A 25,256-nucleotide genomic window follows, 5' to 3' on the forward strand; every position below is an offset into this window, starting at 1 on the left:
TAGATTTTCACAAGTTAATTTTGGACTCTGGCTGTTTGGACCACTGCAATGTGTGCTCTAGAATATTCTGTGTGAGTTTTGTTGGTGCCATAGTGTATGTACTCATGATTTCAACACTGTATGCAAATGAGAGTGGAAAAGGTTTAGGAAAAGAGAGAGAGACTGGTTGGTTGTGGGGATTGGCAGTCTATTTGAACAACACTCCTCAGGCAAACGAACATGCTGATGCCAAACAAGCCAACACCATTAAAATGCTAATGTAGGGAAAAACGCATCTCTACGGTTGCCATACATCACACAGATCTACAGATACGCACTGTTCTAAAAAACACACTACTAAAAATGTGCACCAACATTCACACACCTCACTATCGCTCCTCAAAATCTCAGAAACTCACCAAGACTCGTGGGTTTAATGAGCTCATCCAGTACGTCGTAGAAGGGCAGCCGTTGCAGTTTGACATCAGGGTGCACGGGGTGCAGGTTCGTGGGGAGGTGGGGCAGGCCCAGCTCATGTTTGGGCCCGAGGAGGGAGATGGGGAGTAGAGGGGATGGGGGTGCTCCGTGCCCATCAAATCCCAACTGTGTGAGGCCGGGGGGCAAGGAGGCAGCAGCGGGGTGGACCCTGGGCAGGGCCAGTTCTGCTGGGGACACCAGCTTGGTGGGGAAGCGTCGTCTGTAGAGCTCCTTGATCTTCATCTGGATGGCAGGGCTGCAGCCAGCTTTAAGGAGGTGTAAGGCTTTAGTCAGAAGCTCGTGCTTTCGTCCATGTTTGTTTCTGCCTGCGTAGCCCAGAAGAACCTGCAGCTCTGACACCCGCAGGCTCATCACCATTTGCTACAGGAGAAGGAAAGAAGGGGAGCGGCAGAAATTAACACGCACATTCTGAGCCAACTCGATGACAACATCACACTTTCAGTGCCAAAAGCACTTCATTTGCATAGGCCAAACGGTTTACTGGGCAAACACACATACACATACACATACTCGCAGCTCAGACACTGATACACACATCTGAAGGCACACACTCAAATACAAACACATCTCTCACACACGCGCTTTCCCTCAGGCTAGGATAGTTCAGTAATGGTCTAAGCTATGAAATATGCAGAAGCAGCCCCAAACACACACAAACACAACGGAAGTGTCACATTCCACAGGCTTGAAAACGAGAAGGAAAAACCAAACAGAAGAGGGCAAACAATGCAGAGCAAAGACGGGCAATGTACACACTAAAATTCTTAATAATAAACCATTCTTCTCCAGAACGGCAAACGAACACATGCTGTCCAGCTTGATTGATGTGTGCTTCCTGGTGAAATTAAAGAGACAGTTCACCAAAAAAATGAACAGTCTTGTCATTTCTCAGTACGTGTTCTTATGCGACCTTGCATCCTTGTGTTTTGGCAGCACGTCATCCTCAACCGTTGAAGTTCAATTCCAATCCTCAAGAATGCAAATACAGAGGACATCCATGAAAGTACCCAGAAGTGTTCTTGATATCAAGGATGCAGCAAATGCAGACTTAAGAAAAGCAAACCATTAAAAATCCCAGTAAATGCTGTGGATAGACATCGTCGTATGTAAGCTTAAAGGAATAGTTCAAACAGTTGTTAGCCTCTATTGACTTTTTCCCTACAACTGTTTGACTAAAAGCATTCTTCAAAAATCTTCTTTAGTGTTCATCATTAAAAACAAAACACTGACACAGGTTTGGAACGACATGATGGTGAGTAAATGACAACAAAATTTTCATTTGGGGGTTAAGTATTCCTTTAAACTTCTAAACTTCCTGCTGTTGCATTGCATGCATGACTGCTTGTGAAAGTAAATAAGTCGTTTTGTTTTCCAAAATCTTAATAAAGGGATAAAGACCTGAAAAAAGCCTGTAGTACTTTTTCGTTGACAGAGCACAATTTACAAATACTTGCAGTAAAATAAAAATATATAAAATAATGTAAATGTTTAATCAGTTATGATGACATCTTTGATGTTATGTTATATAATTGTGCAATGGTGGTGCTATCCTGCTATTTAAAATGTGCTGAGACAGCCAGTTGAGTTATAAGACATCTCTATTTTCACAGATGCGTTCTGTGTCCTTGTGTCATTTTGAGTTTGTTCTTTAAGGGTAGCCTGGCATGACCGGTCTCCATGAGAATGCAAGCCCGTTCTCTGCATTCTTAGAATTGAGAAACATCCTCAGTCACCATTTACTCACCGTCATATAATTCCAAACCCGTATAGAAGTGAAAAATGTGCATTTATGTGTCCATACAATGTAAGTCAATGGGGTCCAGTGTTGTTTTAAACTCCATTGGCTTTCACTGTACCAAAACAGTTCAAATATGTTTCATAATATCTTCTTGTGTTTCAAACTAAAAAAGTTACACAGGTTTGGAATGCCATGAGAGTGAGTGAATGATGACAGAATTAGAATTTTGGGTGAAACTATCCGTTTAACCATTTGCATTTAAGTAATGTCTGTTTGCATTCTTTCCTGTGTAAATAAATATATATTAGCTTCTCCTTTGGACAAGATATTAGATTAGAATTAACCAAACAATAAAAAGCTAACAATGCAGTGAATGCACTGATTAACAACTCAATCCCTCTTCTCCAAACAAGAACAAATCAGAGCAGATGCTCTCACAACTAGGAGCCTGCCAGACATTCCTGAATAAAACACATGATGCATTTCTGCTTTAAAATGAGAGGAGAGGAGAGCAGAGGAGAGGCTGGTTCAGGAAGAAAAAGAGAATGACAGTGGGTATGAGAGAGAGAGAGAGAGAGAGAGAATTAGGCCAATACCCTCTCCTTCTAAACATTCAAAATAGAGCACTGAAATTCTGGAAACACCTAAAAACAAGCGACCCCAACACATACCATTACAAAGCCCTAAAACACCAAGAGCTGAGCGTAAGTAAGAGTCCCCTGTGCCAGCTGGTGCTGAGACTGACTGAGCTCACACACACACAGATCAGCCAGCCTCAGGACTCACACACACATTATAAACACAGAAAAAGACAAGTACATCACCCATTGGACAAACACCATTAAAAACCAGCCCAACAAACAGCCAATAAACACACACCCATTAGATCTACACACATCTATATAATGTACAATGTTCAAATTTCTAAGTTCAGTTGTTACATGATGTCTGTAGTATAATCTTTTATTTATTATTATAATTATTTATTTTATTAATATTTTATTAACACTATTATTTTTTTCACTATATCTAGCCATGTGTTTATACTAATGCCTTTATTTAGTTTCATTATTACTATTGTTTTCTCTAAGCTTTACTAAATGTTCAGAAATTCTAAATCACTTTCTATGCTGTTTTAATGATTTGGCAATACAAAATGTATGTTTTTGTCATGCCAATAAAGCTTTCTGAATTGAATTGAATTGAGAGAGCGAGAGAAAGAGATGGGGGAAGGGCAGAGACATGAGCTGCTCGGGTTCCAAAACAAATGAAATTGAACACACACACGTACATATACACATACACACACACACACACAGAGACGGCTCCAGTAAAAAATACTCAGCAGGCATAATGCTGCTTGAAAGCAGAGTCTGCCGACTAAGGTGCTGTGACTGCAGCTTACAAGAACGACTCTAATTTCCCCCTATAATGACCTTTAACAATCCAATCGGTCATTAATTCACTCACTGATCCATCATATTCCAACAATTGTCGGGAACAAATGCAGAAATTACAATCAATAACTGAGCTGTTCAGGTGAAGGGAGAAATCAGAACTAAAAAGAGATGAAGACATTCATTTACGGACTAATCATTCGGTCTGGTGAACACACTCAGAAGAAAGGGTAAAAAAGCAGGTGAAATACTGCAGACCAGCCAGGAACATCTCACACAACAACACACTGACAGCACAGGAGATTCACACAGCATTGAAGAGTGTGTGTGTGTGTGTGTGTGTGTGTGAGCGAAACAGAATGAGCGATGTATGATTGAGCTTATGAGTCTGAACAGCTCGACTGAAAGGGAAAAAAGAGAAAGAGAGAGAGAGAGAGAGAGAGAGAGAGATGGAGGCTCCTGACCATGAGCACGCACACCGCATCTGTCAAATGCTTCACATGTCTGTCAGTTCTCTCTCTGAGACACACTTGCTTTTTCACATGTCCAGGGTGTCAAAGTAGTGACTTGCTTTATCAATCAGATAATGTAGTAATGAGAGTACTGAAGACATTGTGGAAAAAAATAAATAAATAAAAAAAATCAGGTCCAATCATAATAAAGGAGGTAGCTGTGGTTAAATTACATTCCAGGAATTGGATATCATAGGGTGTGAGGCAATGTGACGCATTGTGAAGTATTTTGCAGAACCACACTGACTGATGCATATATAACCAGACAGCGGGACGTTTAACACATGCAGTCTATTCAGTACATATAATCACATGTTGATGTTGTTTGACCTGGAGTTCATGTGAGTAAAAGACCTGTTGTCACATCAGCTCAGACAATTCGCAACGTTGTTTTAAAAGTTCTGTATTGATGTTATTTATGAACAAAGCCTTTAAAATACTTTTGAGGCCCTTCATATAATTTAACACCACTTGACAGTTTCAGTATTAAGCCTAGAAAACCATGATAAAAATTAGCTTCAACTACAGAATTCACCAAACACCTTTGTGAGCAGCCAAGAGTATACCTGCATGTTCTGTTCACATGAATTTTATTCCTCAGACTTTTCTCACCAAAGTCAACCGCCCACATATCTCCCTCCTACACTCATCCCCCTCTCCCTCAACACAGCCCAGAGGGTCTAATGTTTTATCCCACAGCCATTTACAACCAACTAATACAGCACAATTTCACAAACACCAAATCCCAAATGTCAGAAAGTAAAGGTCTTAGTTGCGCCAGTGTCAACGTCAGATACGGTCACCCTGCTGAGGTTTTCCTGCGCAACACTGTGTCATACGAGTTTCAAAGTGGTTCAACACCACTACCTCTCTAAAACCCACAGAGAGGAGAAACACAGAGGTGTACTTGATGTCTGCAGAGTCAGTCGGCTTTATTCAAATAGAATAGAGTGCTAAAAAAGTCTGCAAAGCTAGCTCATTCTTTCCAATCATACACCATTCCAGTCACCTGAAATGGCTCTGCAAAGTGGACTTAACAGGGTATCTTGCCACTTTATGAAAGACTTCAAATCATAGCGAGCATGCATGTTGAGGCACTAGATCATCATAGTCAGAAAATACTTAATGTAAAAACGTGCTTCACATTAGTACTTCACATTTCACTTAAGTGCTGCATTTCCTTATACAGCATTTAATATCATCATCATATTATCATTCAAAATGTTCGGGACTGTAAGATATTTTTAATGCTTTTAAAAGAAGTCTCTAATACTTACTCACCAAGGCTGCATTTATTTGATCAACAAATAGTATAAACCGTAATATTGTGAAATATTATTACAATGAACAAAAATAACTTTTTTCTATTTTACTATATTTTAAAATTGTAATTAATTTTAATTAAAACATTTATTATCAATATTGAAAACAGTTGCTCCCTAATATTTTATGGAAACTGAAACATATTTTTTCAGAATTCTTTAAGTAGAAGATAAAAAAAACAAACATTTATTTGTAATTTAAGACTTTCTCAGACTTTATTTAAAAAAAAAAACTGACTACGCATTTTTAATTTATTAGAGGCTCCAAGTTTGACAAATACAGATAGAACTTGAGTTTATATGAATAATATGCGCAATTCTTTTATAAACATAAAAGTATAATAATCCAATCCATGTGACTCATGTGTTGTCTGAGGTTGATGTAGTTCCAAATGAATGCATGTGAACTTCTGCTGAAATCCCCTGCACAGTGTGTAGGGAGCAGTGAAGACTGTGCAAGGACCCTGTGAATCAGAACGCAGCTGGAATCTGACCATGTAGTGAAGGGCTTATTAAACAGGTGCACATTAGTAAAGGTCTGTGTAATAATAAATGCACCCAACACAAACAGCACAAAGGTTACGACTGCTCAGCGGACGAGCAAAAAAAACTAAATTATTTACTTATCTAATGCAAATTTATGGGTTGATGCATTTGTCTCAAGGCAACAGAAAGGATAGTACTTCTTTTTCTTCTGAAAAGCATGCAAAATCTTTTTTTTTCTGCAGTATATGTAAACGTGTATGTGTGTGTATTTTGGTTCAGGGTAAATCTGTGCCAAATACATGCTCTAATATCACTTGATGCGGGTGATCCGGCCAAGTATTCTTCAAGGTCGTGCAGATTTCTACTTATTAAAAACAGAAAGAAACATAAAATGCCAAATACACCAGCACAAAACCTGAAGGTTTTTGTGTGTTTCTCCATTATTGAAACAGAGAAGTGTTTTTCAGGCTCAGGTGTAACACGTGTTAATTTAATCATTTGTGTAGGTGCGTTTGCGGTCTGTCTTTGGGGCTCAGGTGCACATGAGCCCGTGATGAAGATCATCTTTCTTGAAGTGTAATTTCAGAGGATGAAGGTGATCACATGCCTGTCTGTCTGATGCTGCGACTGAGAGCCAACAAACAGTTGAGGGGTCACAAGCACACACACCTACCCCAATTTCACTTGCATGCACACTCTCTTTCTCTCTAGCTAAGAGCTCAGAACACAAATAGTGTGCCAGCTTTTCCTCCAACTCTCTCGTCTGCCCCTCCCCCACCATCTCCAGCCCTGCAGCTCACTGGCGGAAGATCAACACTCACATACCTCAGTGCTTCGTGTTTCACCAACACAGCTCCAGCGGTGAGCACACACACACACACACACATCCATCCATGTAACCATACTATCATAGCGTGATCTAAAGGCTCCAGATATGACAGCAGTGAATAGCAAAGTCCCCAGCAGAGCCACTCAACTACCTACTCAATCAGAATCATAATTAGCTTTATTGCCAGGTATGTTTGCACATACGAGGAATTTGTTTTAGTGACAGAAGCTCCACAGTGCGATAGAATGATAGCGACAGGACAGGACACAAATAATAAAAAATAATAATAATGTACAAATATACAAAATGGACAATATGAAAAATAGCACAAACACAATATACAAAATAGACAATTCAGTATGTAATTGGTGTGCTACTCAATGGAGCTCATTTACAAAAGTGACTAAACATGCATATAGACCAAAAAACCTAAAATAAGAAGAACAGGTGCGGTTTTGTTTAGAATTATTATTTGCAAAAGGAAAGTGTTCTGTTTTAGTATTCTATCACATTACGAATTACACATTCATCTTTCAGAGAATGAGCACAATGCAGAGGCCAATTGTACTAGAGATCAACCAATGATGATATTTTATAACTGAAAACCAATGTTTATGTGTCTGAAAAATGATTAGCAAATTACAAAAATAAAAACATAAATTTAGATTTTTCAAACAACAGCAGCAGCAACAATAATATTAACAATAGGCCAAATAATTGACAAAGTGCAATGTTTTCAAATCGAGAACTTAAATGACAAGGAGGGATTTTATCAACTTTGCATGAATGTAGGAATTTGTTTTAAGGGTTGTTTATTAGGTTAAAGAGTAAAGAGAACTAGCTCAGCACAATAATTATACATTGAACGTAACAAACAAAACAGTTAATGCATTCCATTATAGAGTCCATTTTGAATAGCAAGTTATCAGAATTAATAATGTTTTTGTAGACAAGCTACAATTGCATTAAATCTGTTAGTCTGAATTCAGAAAAACAGACTGTTACAATTTTAGTATGTCTGAACATTTAAAATTTTGTATTTTGAAATTAATTATTTTTTGTTTTAATTACAGATATTTACTGTAATTACTGAAAAATGTGCCTTTAGAAGTGAAGATATAAACTTTTGTTTTTCCAACATTTATAATCTGTCATCTAGAAAGAATTATGAGTAGTGGTAGATTGGTTTCATTAAACAGAAAAAAATAAAAAATAAGAATTAGCTACAAATAACTTCACACTTTATCTTTACTCGCATAACAAAACAAAACAAAACTTTTCCAAAATATGCTCAATATAGAAAACAAAAATAGAAATGTATGCATTGACAATACAGTTTGTAGATTCCAGGGATGTAACGGTATTATCAATATCGTGGTATCGCGATAGCAAAACTATCTCAATATCATCATGGTCACATGACGATATGAAACGATAGGTCAAAAAGTGTACTTTTTAAAATATATGCTATTTAAACATCTTTTTGTAACATAAAAGGTCTTTAAAGTTGTGTTTTGGGGCATTATGCTTTGGCACAATATCTGTCAAACGAACTAAAACCAAAAGCACAATATGGCTTAATTCATTCAAGTCTGTACTAGGGATGCACGATATTATCGGACCAGTCTCGGAATCGGCCGATAATGGCTTTAAATGTAAATATCGGCATTGTCCCGACATGAAAACTTATGCTGATATGTCTTGCCGATAAGAGGAATACATTAAGTCACATGTGCTCAGGGTGTGCTAGCGATTAGACCACGTGTGGCTCATACTTGAAGCACAGTTTTGATCAAATTATGAGCTCTAAAAGATTTTCTGAATTTTTACAACTCTTTTGCTTTAGGCCATTTACAAATGTTAAATCTTAAAATAAAATGTTAAGGTTACCACTGCATCTTTCTGGAAAAAAAAGCAGGGATTAATATATAGTTTATTTATAGTTATTTTCAAAATCTTCATGATTTTTGTAATGTTTCATTATAAAATAACTTAATTATTGTTTATTTAATTCTAACAAATAAGTTCTTATTAAAAACTAACCAAAATTGAAAATAATTAGCTTATAATAGCTGCACAGGAGAGACTTGGCGTTGTTTCCGAACAATAGGAAATATATCGGTATCGGCAATCTGCCAAAATGAGTTGAAAAATATCGGCATATCGGTGAAAATCAAATATCGTGCAGTTTACAGTCACCATTTATGCTTTATTTTCGTGGCAGATGTTTACAGCATTTCGCTAGAATTGTAGTGAGACGCTCTTTTGTAAGCCAGTTTCACTGAAGCTGGAGTTTTCCATCAGAATAAAAGCTCTGCTGCTGTTTACAGCATTGTTTACGTTCAGGATAAAGCATGCATGCTGAGCATAAACAACGCTGATTATGTTGATTTTCAAATTAATTAATTTTCAAAAAATTGCGGTTGAACCCCTGATGTCACATGAACTATTTTACCGTTGTCCTTGCTACGTTTCTGTGCGTTGATTGTGGTAATATCCTTGCTGTCTATGGAGGGTCAGAGAGCTCTCAGATTCCATCAAAAAATATCTTAATTTGTGTTCTGAAGATGAACGAAGGTCTTACGGGTTTGAAACGATATGACGGTGAGTATGACAGAATTTTTATTTTTGGGTGAACTAACCCTTTAAAAGTGCACTATGTATTGCTGACAGCTAGTGGTTTAAATGGGGAACATTACTGCAGTCCAAATTTAAAATATCTCTTTCAAGTGTAGAAATTAGGAAAGAAGTTTTGCAATTTCCATACTGTAATGTAAAGCAAAAATAATATACAGAAATATTCATTTCCATTTATTGTACAGTGCAATTGTTTTACAATATATGTCTATTTCTGTTATATGAATAACAATAATAAAATTATTGTTAGATTTATTATTATATTCTAATTAATTTGACTTCCTAAAACACCAGTATGAATGTAATTTAGACTGAGACAGTATACCACAACTAAAAAGAGGGTTGAGTCCCCTTTAAAGTTCAGGTACAAGTCAATTCAATGACTTTTTTCTAAAATAAGTTTTCTTAGTTAAGAACATGGGTTAATTTTGAATTCTCAAAGTGCATTAGATAGAATAATTGAACTTTAAAATTTACAACATTTAAATTTTTTTTTATTTTTTTTTTATATCACAAAGAAATATTGTACTGTGGACTTTATATCGAGATATTGTCATATCATGAGATTTTGATATCGTTACATCCCTTGAACTAGCCTAACTACTACTACTCTTTATAGGTCAGTAGTATTGTAACTACTGTTAATAGGTCAAGCGGACACTGATATCGACCAGCATCAAAATTTTGCAAAGTCAAATAATCAGCCCGTTTAATACATCAGTCCTCAGTTTGGTTTTAAACACTTCCAAATCATTTGTTTTTAACAGGAGAATGGATTAGGTGGCCTTGAACATTTGCCAGAGAGCAGGCTTGCCGTTAATCACTTCTGCCAGACTACAGAAGACTTTCTGCAGGAAACACAATGAAAAATTCAGACCAGACTTCAGAGAATAACATGAATCCAAAACACTACACTGTAAAAAGTGTTGCTGACTTGACTTAAAAAAAAAAAATTGAGGAAACCCGTTGCCTTAAAATTATTAAGTAAATAATAATTAAAAAAAAAAAAGTTAAGTGACAATTGACAATTCACTTAACTTATACTTTTTTATTATTAATTACTTAATAATTTTAAGGCAACAGGTTTCCTCAATTTTTTTTTAAGTTAAGTCAATTTATCACTTTTTACATATAATAAGAAGCCTATTTATGAAATATTGTGTGTCATCAAGCAGAGTAAATAAAATATTTAATTGTGTTTGGGGCAAATATCTGCACTCCTTGAATGCCTAATTTGGGGGCTGTAGCTAACTGCTGTAATCACCGTAAAAATAATAATAATAATAATTGTTGTTTCATCTTAAAATAATGTGTTACCCCCGCTGACTTAACATTTTTAGTTTAGTCAACTAAAATATTCCAGTTGTCCCTTAAATTAACATTGATTATCTTAAAATTTCAAGTTGACTAAACTAAAAATTTGAAGTCAGCGGGGGTAACACATTATTTTAAGATTAAACAACTTTTTGAAACCTTTTTCTTTTTTTACAGAGTAGCAAACCAGAGACCAAAGCACACTTGAGCCTTATTTCCTGGAAGAGAAAGTCATCATCGTTCCTGTGTTTACACAGAGAAACATATTAAATTATATTTATCACCAAATGCATTTCCAAACCACTATATAATGCCAAAACACTGAAGACAGTTTTAGGGGGGAATAAATAAGCGCACTTTAAGATTTATTACGTGATTAGCATGGACGGACACATGCCTTAAAGTCACAATGAATCAAAGCAGCAAGAGATCTTTTTGTATTGTAATGTAAATCTGAGTGTAACAGATTATCAGAAGAGAAAAAAAAAGTAGTTGGGACTTGGTTCTATAAATAAGTTGTTGACTGGATTAAAAAAATTAAATATGAGCTTGCAGTCAGTTGTGGAGGGATGGGCTTTAAACTGACTAAATGATCGGAGAAGTCCGACTTGTCACCAAATAAGCCTGTCTTTCTCAGAAACATCAAGTTATGGCTTTTTTTTTTAATTAAATATATATATATATATATTAAAAAAAAAAAAAAAAAAAACAGAGCCTACAACACCATCAATTACAAACATTTCACAGAGAGAGCGAGAGGACGAGAGCTTCTCGGCATCTTCCTTCTTCAGTCAGCCTAGATGTGCATCACTGTCTCTTGGCAGCTTTAAAAGCATAAAATCTAATTTGTTGACCATGTGGAGCTCATTGTGTTTTAAATCTAAACCTCACTCATCTATAATGCTGTGATGTAGTGTGAAGTATGCTGAGAGGAGACATGGAGACTTTAATAGATGATTAAGATTACAGTCCTTGTCCAAACAGAGCATGAGTGCTAAGCCGACTACACATATTTATAAGCCATAATAGCAGCAAATGACCCCAGATCAATAGGATGATTCCACAATGTTCTGGAAGAAATTCCTCTATTCCAGTATTTGGTCATGTGCTGCATTGTGTGAGAGAACGTGCAGTGTGAGCTAAACCCCCAGGAAATTTGTACAGGAGCTAGAGCCAGGTAAGAGAACATCTGCTGAAGGGAGATATAAAACACACACACACAAAACCCCCACCTTAATCACCTCTCAGTTGATGGAGGCTATTTGTGTGGCCAGAGATAGCTGGCTACAGCCTGAAAGAGGAAATGAGCACATCAGCATAAGCATGTGCGCATTAAAATAGATCTCATCAAGTGCATAAAATAATGAAACTAGGAATGCGTGTACACTCAAATTATTTTTTTCTTTGTGCTGACATACAGCAACAACCCTACAATAAAACATCTGGACCAACACTGATATTTTCTGCAGGTAAGCAACAGGACAATATAAATCTCTCATGCTTGCTTCAAAAACAGCTTAGGTTACATCGTCTCTTACCTAATCGTCATTATATAAATCAACAACAGATATGAATATGATATAGCAAATATTCATGCTCCTCTGGCAATCACTGCAACTGAAAATTTAAAGAGGTATACATAAATAAGAGGTGTAATAATAAATAAATAATCAGATCCATTAATTACATCTCCATTCTGCAATTAATAAAGTTCAGATTTTGTTGTAATTAAAATTTCTTCAAATAACAACAACAACAGTGATTTGTTGAATTCATACTCCTGGATGCAGCCTAGCGTATCACTCATGAGGTAATTTAATGGACTCTGAGCACAATGGCGTCCACATTTAGTCTCAGTGCTCCATCAAAAAAAGTGTCCCAATATTTTTTTGGATACTGTTACGGATATATTTATATAAATTGGCTTTGCAGTACAAAGTTGAGCTGCTTCGTTGCTGAAAAATGATAAAATACATTTGCAGGGTTTGTTTCTAGTTTATTGTTGTATAGTCATTATCTAAAAATATGATAGAAATATGACAGAAAGAGATTGCTATGGAAGAATATTATACTATAAGCTCACATAGCACTGAGATTCCAGTGAAAATAAGTAGTCGACATGCAAAGAGTCCATTGTGTTTACCAAAAACACACGAGTCTTCACATCACAAGCCCCTGAACTGATGCATATCAGTCCAGTAAGCAACATGTGGGCAAGTCTATCTCTCTTATCCGCCCTACCCACACCTTCTGCCAATCTCACTGTTATTCCAAGCCAAAGTAACATTTTGTACAGTTGCTTATTACTACCTTTAAAGTAACTATTAAATATTTCTGCAAGCAAAGTGAATAGAGGTGGTGTAAAATATCAGGTTAGACGCCAAATCTAATTATGGCTTTTCTCTCTGTGCATGCACTGGCGGACCAGCAGCCAAAGACACAGATCAAGGGCAAACAATAGGTCTATATGTAAGAAATGAGTAATAAATGCAAAACAAGAACAAAGGACTAAATTTATGGAAAGCAAAAAGACAAGAAGAAACTTTGCATGAGAATAAATAAGAGGGCATCACACAAATAAAAAAAGCAGAGCTATTTAAAACAGTATGAACTTCTTTTAGTCTGGGGCCAGTTGAATAAAAGGTTTAGTCTTAAAAATTAGTAATCTAATTTTGTTCTTTAAGACTGGTCAAAATGTAAAAAAAAATGTTAACATTAAAACATAGATTAGTCTAAGCTGAAACCAAAATATAAGACTGATTACCCCTTGGTTAACTGCTAGTTCTTAAGACACTGTCTTTACATAGAGGCTAGTTTTTTGCAACTGGCCCCTGCTGTCAGCTCTTTATCATGATACAGAGACTTTCAAATTCCATAGACACAATTAAATAAATAAATACAAATAAAAAAAGCCTTATCCGACATGCACAGCTTGATTTTTTTTTTTTAAATAAATATATAAATAACGCTTAAGCATGTTGTGGATCAGTATTTCCCATTATTTTACAGTTTTGAGCTCAGCTCACAGACCCTATTAACTGAAATTCAACATCAGAACATCACAGTCATGCAACACCTGTCATTAACACACTGCATTAAACTTAAAGGGTTAGTTTACACACACACAAAATATTGCTCGAAAACAGTATGACTTACTTTTTTTGTGAAATACAAAAGATGCAGCGTGATAGCTTCAGTCACCATTCACTTTCAGTTTTTTCCCCTCATACAATAAGCAAATGGTGACTGATGCTGTCAGTCTTCATTTTCAGACAAGTTTTTACATTTTTAGTGAACTAATACTAACTAACTGCAATGTCATTTTTACAACATTGTATTATTATTTAAGAAAAGCTTTTTTCATCCTTCTATGAACAAAAGGATGTCCACGTATTGAAGCATACGGCTGGTGAACTTAAATGTTCCGTCGGTAAGTGAAGACATCTGACTGAAGTTCAGAGATCAGCTGCAATAATCAGTTCAGGTTTTATCTGCTGAAATCTGAGTGAAGGTGCTCGTGCACTTGATTGACAGCTCGTCATCAACAGCGCTCGCGCCCTGCACGCGAAGCGATGGAGCTTTCTAGCAAATCCACAAGTACAGGCGACTAAATCACACACAAACCATCAAAACACACACATGCGGTCTCCTAACAGCGTATTATGAAACAGCCTGAGTCTGAGGCTAATTTTCAGCAGACACTCTTAACGTGAGTTTTTAGGGAGGAAGAGTTAAAGTTGGTAATTCCCCTGAGGAGAGCGGTGGTCAGACAGCTCCCTCTACATCAACAATAACACGCTGAAAGCTTTCTACAACACCTCCGCTGCAAAACCATCTCTCGTGCAACTTTAGCCACGAGAACAGAGGACAAATGCCTTATAACTTCCTCTTAAAACAGCAGGTAAGTAGTACGCGTACTTCTAACGGTACAATAAGATCTCCCTGCACACTATCCGACTGGAAATTGAGCGCAGCGTTTTACCTTTAGTTCCGCACTCTCCGCCATCTTGTGACTGCTAGCAGGCGTGACGCTGTCGGGTCACGTGGTGTGCACGCGCAGCTCGTTGCCGGCGTAACCGTTCACACGTTTTTCAAACAATAGTGTCCAAAATCTTGCTCCGCGTTTTTGAGAAGAAAACCTGTATGTTTTGGTAAAGTTCATATGGCCACAGCCACAAAAACAAGGACGTCGCTAGAGATTCATGGATAGGCAGGCTAAGCCTGTTTTAGGGCGTCTGAGCATACCTCCCCAGGATTTTTAAAGCTCCCAAAAGTTCATTCATTGATTTTAGTAAGACAATGCGTCTCAGATCTATTAAAATAATGTTGTTTTGGGTCAGAATTAACTAAACGTATTCAGCCTAAAAGCCCCAGCTTTGTTAGACATTCGTCTACAATTTTTATTATATATATATATATCTCCAAATAAATAATGTAAAGTAACGTTAGCTACACCCAATCCACATCCTTCCAACACCAACAAAAGGAAGAAAATTACCTGGATTTTATTTTAAATAAGAAGACATGCAGGTAAAACATAGACCATTTTACTTAAGTATACCTTTCGGCTATAAAAACATTGAGGAGAATATCGTTTTAATGTGAATTTACAGAATTGTTATAAAATCTCATACAGAGATGTAGACATAAATAAACCCAGAGCATGCACAAGTTTTCCAGGTAAAATTAATGAATTAGCGCAAAATGTCAGTTTTAAACGGGTTTAACTAAATATAGTGTGTAACATGAAAAACAAAAACGTATATATTAATAAATAACTTTTTAAGAGACCACACAAAATAAATAGGCCAACGTTATTTTACTAAGGCCATGACAACAAGTGCATGGTTAAATTATCACTAATTACAAAATATTTTTATACTGTATTTTGCATTTTGTAGGCTATTTTTCATGCCCCCTGCCAGGTATTGAGTGGGTGCCCATTCCAGACATGGTCTAAATAAGTGTGTCAAACGGAATACACTGTCCGCAGTTATAGAGCATTTGTCTCCCTGAATAAACGCATCGGCAATGTGCAATGCCTGTGTGTACCACTAGATGGTAGTGTTGTATTTCACAACAGTAATAGACGCCAAGACTCATTTTTGGGTTAGTGCGTTAATAATGGTTAAAAGAAAAGAAAATCGCTACTGAACACGTCTGCAGAAATATAGCCTAGACTAGACCTATTTCGTGACTATCTGGAATGTTGGGAAAGGGATTTTAGTACATTTTCATGAGAAAATTCTTTAAACATTACTGTTTAATTTAGGCTATATTTATTTGTCTGTAGGATAGCCTGCAGCAAGATAACGATCAGGGCGTTATTACCACGCAAATGATTTTCCAGGCAAGAATTTCTATAAATTCTATAAAAAAGGTTTATAATAGTTTCTGGATTTAGAATTCGTGTCTTAAAATAGACATTTAATCTGTGATAATTAAAAAGCAACAAAAGTATGTTCGAATTTATGAGTCAATACTTGTGGCTTTAATTGAACTTTTATTGAAGAATGAGACAAGAGATAATATTATTGTCGGGGGAAAAAAAAGAGAGAGCGACAGAGAGAAAGAAACACTCCAGAGGTCTTATGACATTTAGTTTGAGCACTTTCATGTGGAATAACAACATTTGTGGTATTCTCAATTGTTTATTTGGAAAATATGGGATAAGTGCTTGTTCAAGCTTATGTTTGTTGTACATTAATATGAAGTACAGTTGATTTTCAATCATTTTTGGGTTGATTCATTTTGGATGGATAGGTCTGAAATGTTGCTTATTTAAAGTGCTTAAAATTGATGATACACAATTAATTTGGGATAGCACATCAGTGAATTCATTTAGAGAAAAACAAATACATGTAAAAACACATAAATAATAAGAATAATAATCAACAATTCCAGTTTATGAAATTTCACATTATACAGTTCATTGCACATTGCCACATATTATGTATTTGTATTGTTTTAAAAAAAATCAACCTATTTACACAAGTAACAGCATAATTATTAGAATGTTTCTTGTCATCCTCTGGCTTGTTTTACTGTTTTCATAAAGTAATCCTAGACACTTTCATCTGCGGTGGAATGTTCAAATGCCAGTGAATAGCCTACTTGGGATGGATTGTGATTCAGCAGTCCTCAGGCCTCAGTGTTCGGTGTGCATAACTTGAACCTCTCAAACAGAGTGTAAGTGGAGAATGGTTTACAGATGTCAGTGGGATCCTGGGATGCAGCTTTTAAGTTAAGGTGGTAAGAGGGGTGGCTTGAATGTGCAGGTCCCTGCGCAGTGGCGTGGAGTGAGCATTTTGCAGGAGAAATGGTGAAGCGCGTCGTGAGCTTCTAGGGAAAAGGTTGATTTAGTTCCATGAAATCACAGCACAAGGGAAATCTATACCTATATGCGACTTTCTCCAAATGTCACACAATGATACACCATTCTGTATGTCTAATGAATGAAGATTAAATCAAACTACTTTTTAATCATCACTACTTTGCAGTTAGTCAAAAATGCCAATTTTGATATTTTAATGCTTTTTAAGTATATTCATTTGTTTAAAAAAGTAGCACTTGCATATTTCTTTCGTAATTCTTTTAGAATAATGTAACAAAAAAGTTTATGGTTGATAGTGTATGTCTCTAAATTACCTTTAAGCTTCTGCTGAATTGCATAACGAGCCTTTCTCTCCTGATCCAACTCGTTGCACAATGTGTCTAAATAAAATAAAAAGAAAAAATTCATAAATCATTTGGGGTGGGTCACAAACATAAAATGTTTTTAGAATCCCTGTGACCTAATATTTTCTTTAATTATTCTGTCTATCAGAAAGTATGCAAGTGTTACTTTTTCTAAGCTGTCATTTTTTTATTTTCACTAGTGCAAAAATATGTAGCTATTACCTCGGACAATCTGCAACTGCTGGACCATCTCCTCTCGATAAGACAGTTCCCTCTTCATTTGATCCTGAAAATGATCTGTTAGAGTCAACACGTATTATATTAACTTAAGTTATAAATAGAAGAAATGACATAGCAAATTAAAGCATGGTGTGAATATATCCATCTCTTAATTACCTTTTAGACTTTGAAATTCCCGTTCCAGTTTTTTTCTTAGCTCCACTTGCTCCAAGAGCTGCTTTTGGAGCTCCTCTGTGGAAACCGACAGAAATCACATCATTTATCATATCACTGTGACTTTTAATCACCACACATATCCCAATAGCTTTTGAGTAAACTACAGTCTTTTAGAGAAAATTATCCCAAGTAAATCAGATTTTTTTTAGCATGCATTTTCACTCTCTGTTTGGTTTTCTTGTCTAATAGCGCTATTTAGGTTACTAAGGCTAAACACACGGTCCCCGTGTTCTCAAGCATGACATTGCAAAATAATTAGGACAGTAGCCTGAGGGGTGTGTGGAAAACGAGCCTGGCAATGTGGATCGTCTGCAGTTCAAGGACAATTCTCAGTTATACACAATTGTGTACGCATCACACGCATTTTTAAATGCATAATGCGTGTAAAATGGGAAAACATTGCACACAAAGAGCTATTTGCCTTAAAAATAGACATTGCCTTGTCTGTCTTTAAACAATCATAAAAGCCAGTTGGCTGCCTCTATTTGTAATTTGTCACGTTATCGTGTGTATAAACTGCTATTTTAACAATCAAACATCTTAGCTTAGCTTATAATGGAATAGAAACTCAAACTAAATATTCACCTTTCGCCATATTCTCGATGTCTTTCCCGAAAATAAATCTGTTATCAGTATTTCTCAATGTAGAGTCGCCTGCCACGAAATAGGGAAGAAATATATTACCACACTGAATTATTTTGTTTAAATATATAATGTTGTTTTAAAACACACACACACACACAAGAACAAGCCAATATTTTTATTGCTACTCACTTGAGTTCTCTTTGCTAACTCTAATATGATCCGAACAGGATTTTTGTGATTCACATTCGTCAGTAGGGCTGTTGTTTGAAATATGTGAATCTAAAAGAAAATAGTCTTGTTAGCAGGCCACTTATTCAGAATAAATAATTAAATCCTATCATTTCTTCTAAAATCGACGAAATTAAAGTTGTTAAAATTATAGGGTATACGCTATATAGGCCTAATAGGCTACAAATGACATGTAAATTGGGGGATATTTTTCCCAGTCATCTCAATAGCAAAAATAAAAAATTGTCCTAGTTTACGCAAATTCACTTATTTAAATGTTAGTTTGTTAAATTGTCTTACCGTTTGTTTCCGGTGCGCAGCGAGGAGGTTTAGAGGCCGAACAGGGCAGTGTGTTCTGAAGAGATGCTCCCTCCTTTTCATGCGAGTACACCTGCAAAAATTAACCAAGCATTTAAAAAATAAATACAACCCCAATTATGCATCATTTTCTTCTTTTCTTACGCAACCGTGCGTCAGACAACAGACTGCGTTTGTACTCTTCTAATGATCTACGAATATTTGGCAACATCAAGCCAAATTATTCGTATTGGAAGGTAAATTCGGTCAGATAGACTGACAAAGAGAATAATTTGCACAGTATCCACAGGGGAGACCTTACACCAAACACACCAATAGCCCGCGGGCTACAACAGAAATGGCCATTCATTCTAAACATTTAATTTACTATAATTACGCGCCGCTGGGTTCTTTTATTTAGATCGTTCTACGTTAGTAAATAGAATATAAACGATCTGTATCCATAACAACATAAATTGCAAATTGTTCTCAAATAGAAAACTATGAATGTAGGCTCGATTATGCGTCATTACTTGCTATTACAGTTGAAAGAGTGCTGTATCAGAGAAGTGCTATTCTGAACAATGACTGTTTTAATTCAGTCTGCCATTTTGTTGATTCAGAATAATTTATTTGATGTTTTAATACTGGATATAGATTGAAATGGTTTTAGTGCCACTGAATATTGCAGTTGGTGTGACTCACTTCGTAAGTAATTGCATCACTTTTCTTTGCCACCTGCTTGTTCTGCTTTTGATCAGGGGAGCCCGCGTCACTAAAAGTGGCTATCTGGTCATCATCCGGCTGCGGAGTTTGACTGTTTTCCCTCACGGGACTTCGGTCATCCACGGAAAGTTGTATAGACTCCTCGTCCTCCGGAATTCTGTGAGTCTCCACGTCGACATCTGGTTCTTCCTCGCTGTCCGCACACGGAGAGGCTGATCTGTAGCTGGAGCTCTCGCTCACAAAGTCTGGCGACAAACGTCCAGGATGAGCTCCGCTGTAGGCGTCCCTGTTCCCGTAGAGCTTAGCTATGCTCTCTGCGTCTTTAACGACAGGTCTGAACGCAGAAATATAGCTCAGCTTTCTGGGGGTGCTGGGTTGACCCTCACTTGACCTGGCCTCGTCCCCAGATTTGTCCTCGTCGTTCCTGAGGGACTGCGAGCTAGAGCAGCGCTCGCTGTCGAACAGACTGTCTCTAGGTGTGTTTCCTCCCCGCTCACTTTCTGACATGTCTGTTTCTGTTTGCCGGCCACCCAGGAGCTCCGTGTGTGATTTTGGTTGTGCTGATTGATAGGATGAGAGCGGCAGGCTGCCCGCGGTAGGCCAGAACATGGGGAACGAGGGATAGATACCGTCTTTTGCACCGGGCCAAAACACACCAGGTACATTGGTCTTATTCTGCTCACCAACTCCATCATCCTTCTTTTGACACAGTCCAAAGGCTGGGAAACTATACGGATGCGGGAAGATGGGTGGCGGGATCTTCTGAAGCATGCCGAAACCCTTACTAGGCACAGGGATGACCGGGTAGTTACGCACGCTGCTGGTTAAGCTGAGGTTCCCTCGGTCGTCGTCGCAGCGCAAAGTTTTGTGAGGAATATCAGGGGAAGCGGTCTGCGTGATTCCGGAGGCTTGCGGTTTGAGCGTGGAGGACATTTGTGATCCATTCCCTGGCATTGCCCGTTTCCGGCTCCCGCCGTTAAACATGGCCTTGACGTCCTCCCACGCGTGACTAATGTCATCAGACAAGCTTTTGTCGGTGAGTTTTAGATGGCGTCTCCATGAATTAAAATTGGCCGCGTCCGGCTGGGTGTATTTCGACTCAGGTGTGCGGTGCGAATGAAATATAAATTTGTTGGGTGAAAAATACATATTGCAATAGGTGCACTTGATGCATTTCGCCCTGGAGCTGTTGTACCTCGCAGGTATGAAGCTTCCTCGGCTGCCCCAGGAGCACTCGTGTGCAACATCGAATGCAAAATTCTCGGGTAATTTGGGAGGGTTGTGAGCCCCGAGGAAGGATTTGCAGAGGCGCTCGGCCTCGCGTTTGGTGATCATGCCGCAGCGGCGCGAAGAGATGGGCATTGCCCCCGCGCGCCTCAGGATCTCCAGCTGCACCGGTGTGCACTGGACACAAGTAATTCCAAGCGCCACGCGTCTGTTGTGGATTTCGTTGTAGCTGTAGTTCTTCAATAAAGTGTTGGAAATCTGCGCCAGACACAGCCTCTCCTGACCGTCGATGACCAAAGAGACGATGGGCACTCCGTACAGCACAGTCTCACTCACTTGATTTGGCTTCAGCGAGCTGCTGCTAGAGTAAGGCTGCAGTTCTTGCTTTGAGTTGGGGGAAGAGCAAACATCTCGTCCCGTAGAAAGCTGACTGGGTATCGACTCCATTCCTGGAAGTCTGTGGAGAGCGATTCAGAAATGTGCAATTACAATTCAATTCAAGAACTGTTTTTTATGCAACTTTTGAGAGATGATCTAGAATTATTAATGTGCAGCCTAAGCGCTGTCTAATATAAACACTTTATTATTATTATAGGCTAATTATTACTATTATTTTGTTTTTATTTTATTACTATTTATTATTGTTTTAATATAGGTCTACAACAGTATCTCAATAAAAAGGCATAATGAAAAAAACAATCAAAATGCAGTATTTGGTATATTCTGTTTCCTTCCTGACTACAGTTTTGTCTGTCACATTTTTTATTGTTTCGTTCTCGATATAATTACTTTTGCAAGATAAGTTATATTTAAAAATTTCAATTTTTACAATCATTTGAATAATTATTTTAGCATTGTATTACAGACTTAGTGTTTTTAGTTAAACACTACATTTTAAATGACAGCTTTAATTAATATTTGCAATTAATAGGCCTACCTCGCTTGTTGGTTTGAAAATATTGCTCTAACGCGATCCTTAAAAGCTTGCACTCTCTGACCTGAGTGTCTGCATCATTGCTTAATGTCTCCAAATCGGCTCAGAAGCCGGAGCGATTTACTTAAAGGCCTCTTACGGCTCTAATACGCAAAAGGGCAGAAGGGAAGAATCTTTTAGCTACTCCAATGAGCTTAGCAACAAGGAAAAGAAGCAGTAAGCCGCTTTCTGTGTAATTACATAGCCTGTGTTGTTCGACTTTGATCTGTTAATAAAAGTCTTATCATTTATAATTAAAACATTGCGCAAAGAGCTGTTATATTTCAGTCCTACACATATATTCGTTTGCTAGATGTATCCTTAATCCTTACATATTTACGATGTACAATTATTCTATAGATTAGTCATATTATTTTGTATCAAGTGATTTAGGTGCAATAAATTCTCTTTCGTAATAAAGGATCAGCATATTTTTAAACATCAGCTACAGGCTAGCTTTTCTTCTCAAATAATTTTGACAATAATAAGAGCTTTAAATTAAGAAAATACACTCGCTGATTATTATTTTGATCAACTTGTAAATAGAAAAATAAACTTACCTTTTAATCAGGAAACTAAGTCAGATGAGCGAGTGTGTTTGCGTCAAATTAACAGGCCTAAAACAAGAACAAAACGTCCGGCTGTAGTGCGTGATGAGAACTGCGAGGTTTTATAGAGTCTCTCCTCTCAAAACCGCTTTAGAGTTTCCATTCCACTCAGCTCTCGTGCGTGATGACGGGAGCGCGAGCCGAGTGAACACATGGCAATCCCGGAGCTCGTGCCTCTTCTTAATAGGTTGCGCGCGATCTACTTCAAGAGAGGGGACGCCAAAAAGAATAAGAAGGCACACCCACTGAGATAAAATCCGATTCTGGTATTAACCGTTTGCTTCCACTACTCCAAAACAAAGATCACTGCCAATTTATAATTGAGTTGCTTCTACAGATGATAGATAGATAGATAGATAGATAGATAGATAGATAGATAGATAGATAGATAGATAGATAGATGATAGATAGATAGATAGATAGATAGATAGATAGATAGATAGATAGATAGATAGATAGATAGATAGATAGATAGATAGATAGATAGATAGATAGATAGATAGATTGATTGATTTTTTCGCGGTTTTGTGCGACTGAGCATGAATAAAGGCGGCACAGGGAGATGAACAGTAAATTTGGATTATTTGTTATTTCCCCCACTGATGTCACGTACACCTGCGTCTTATTGTTTTGGATTGATAAGTTTCCTATGAATTTTAGAAGTGAATAATGTTTATGTTTGAGTGACACATCGGAAACCAAACAATATATCATTATGAATTTGCACTGAATATTTCCTGCAGGCTACATGTCCGCAGGCCATGCAGTCTAAACTGCTGTTAGAGGCTCGTGGTCATGTCTCCCGGTGAATGATGCACATTTGTTAAACACACCAGCCAGTGAGAGCGGCTAGTGTGTACAAACAGTGATATATCAGAGCAATGGACTGAGGTAAGTGGTGCAACCTTATATGGCCGTATTAACTATTTAAAACCTGATCAATGACCTTCAGTTAACCCCACTAAGTCTTGACGTAAAGATATCAATATCGAACCGGGCAAAGTTGTGCTGTCCACTCTGAAATACGACAGTGGAAAATTGTCCGTAGAAATGTTTTGGGGATGTGTGCAGGCATCACCAGTCACGCGTTTCAGTGCCCGCGCGTCTCCCACTTAGAAGGGTTTACAAAGACAGACGTTGGATAAAAAGAATCACTGTAATCTGTTTTAAACAACAAGTGAAATATCTTGTCTTAAACAACTGATATATTCACCTATTAGTTTTGTTACATTTTTCCATCCCATTTAATTATTACAGCCACCGTCTACCTTCCCTCATTCGCTGAGGTGTCAAAACAGACCTGATTAAACGGTAGTTAATTATATAAAATGTTAACAATTACCCGGAATCAATTAGTTAATAATGTCAAAAAAATGCCTTAGAGGGATGATTCTTAGCAGAGCCATTATATCAGAACTGCCTTCGAGCTAAACTGTGTTTTGCGTTAAGTGAACAGGTATAGTAACACATATGCATAGGCTGCATCATTGGCTATTTGACACAGGTAGACTAAATTGATGAGTTTTCATGATAAACTCTTCCAAAACGTTTGAGCAAAAAAAAAAAAAAAAAAAGTAAATAAATTTTAAAAGCATAAAGTAGCCTATCGTCAGAGTTGAAAACAAATGGGAAAGTTTAAAAATCTGTCAAGCGATGCTCAGTATGCCCTGTGACGAAGGGGCCACCGGCTTAACCTAATTCAATATTAATAGGAAGGGAAACTTTAACCAGATCTGCCTGGACGTGTCTCCTTTCACAACCAAGCTTCGTTCTGACCCAACAATAATTACAATTTTATTCTGTAATTATTCCTTTCTTGTTAATTATTTAGAGCTCAGACTCAATGCAGCATTGTTAGTGTTTATGGCGGGGAGACAGGGGCTCACATGTCCTACAAGACTGGATCCTCCCACGAGCAGGTACAGCTACACAACAAGCCATCATTTAGTCAGACCTTTGAGAAGAATATTCCTTGTAAAAATGTGTAAGCAGTGCACGTTCATGTACCACCTTAAAATATTGAAATCACTCTAACAAAAATACACTTGAAGTCATTTAATGGTTGCATATAGCCTAGCTATTTATCACTATTAATGTTACTACCGACCAGGTTGCTTTGTGATAAACTTGATGTGCTTAGTAACCTCTCTGACATGCTATTAAATAATCAATGATTGTTTTTACATAACGGTTGAATCAATACGATAAATATTGTGTTTCAGGACGACATATGCCATTATTGGCTCATTAATATACAAGCTATTATATTACACGAGCATGAGTAAACTAATTAAAGAAACTTTATATAGGCCAGTTGCTTAGTATGAAAGAAAGAATCGAGAAAACAAAACGTCTTCATTAAATAGTGCACTGTAGGCTAAATATTATTTTGCATAGAGTTCGGATTAAAACGTGTTCTTAAAATATAATTAGCTGCATCGCACATGAAGTTTCAATAAAATGACTTTTTATTTAGTTTAATACTACCAACATCGATATTTAGCTATTACCGCACAGCTATGTAGGCTAGTCTTTTATTTTGAATCTGTCAGTATAGTGACAAATGGTTCGGACAACAGAATAGACTAAACAAACAAACCTGATTGTGGTAGTCAGTAGGCGAAGCCTACTATTATCGGAATGAGGCACAAATATATTTAAGGCACTTTAAGAAAAAAGCTAATGTCATCATCAGCTGACCTGGACACCTTTACAGGACAGTTTAAACTGATGCCCTCTGCTTGCCGTTTTAGAGAACTAAAGGCA

General features: G+C 37.2%; 2 protein-coding genes across 2 annotated transcripts in view; both read right to left on the reverse strand.

Annotated features, from left to right (window-relative positions):
• LOC306876347 (E3 SUMO-protein ligase PIAS1-like) overlaps positions 1-14,727 on the reverse strand; it is a 35,150-nt gene extending 20,423 nt beyond the window's left edge. The window contains exons 1-2 of the mRNA XM_079427441.1: positions 14,695-14,727; positions 399-837 (exon numbers count right to left, since the gene is read on the reverse strand). Of these exons, the coding sequence (XP_079283567.1) occupies positions 399-837; positions 14,695-14,718 (463 nt within the window). The 5' untranslated portion in view covers positions 14,719-14,727. The remainder of the gene's footprint in view (positions 1-398; positions 838-14,694) is intronic.
• A 2,229-nt stretch (positions 14,728-16,956) lies between these two features.
• On the reverse strand, positions 16,957-21,362 carry LOC306870041 (SKI family transcriptional corepressor 1 homolog-B-like; the record flags this gene model as incomplete). The annotated part of the gene is made up of 6 exons (XM_079417076.1): positions 19,662-21,362; positions 18,960-19,050; positions 17,787-17,861; positions 17,613-17,687; positions 17,361-17,426; positions 16,957-17,054 (listed from the first exon to the last, which is right to left on the reverse strand). The coding sequence occupies exons 1-6, from the start codon at positions 21,354-21,356 to the stop codon at positions 16,957-16,959; spliced, it is 2,100 nt and encodes a 699-aa protein (XP_079273202.1). The 5' UTR covers positions 21,357-21,362.
• Between the last annotated feature and the right edge of the window lie 3,894 nt (positions 21,363-25,256).

This window comes from Barbus barbus (genome assembly GCF_936440315.1).
Source record: "Barbus barbus genome assembly, chromosome: 1".
In the NCBI taxonomy this organism is placed as follows: Eukaryota; Metazoa; Chordata; class Actinopteri; order Cypriniformes; family Cyprinidae; genus Barbus; species Barbus barbus.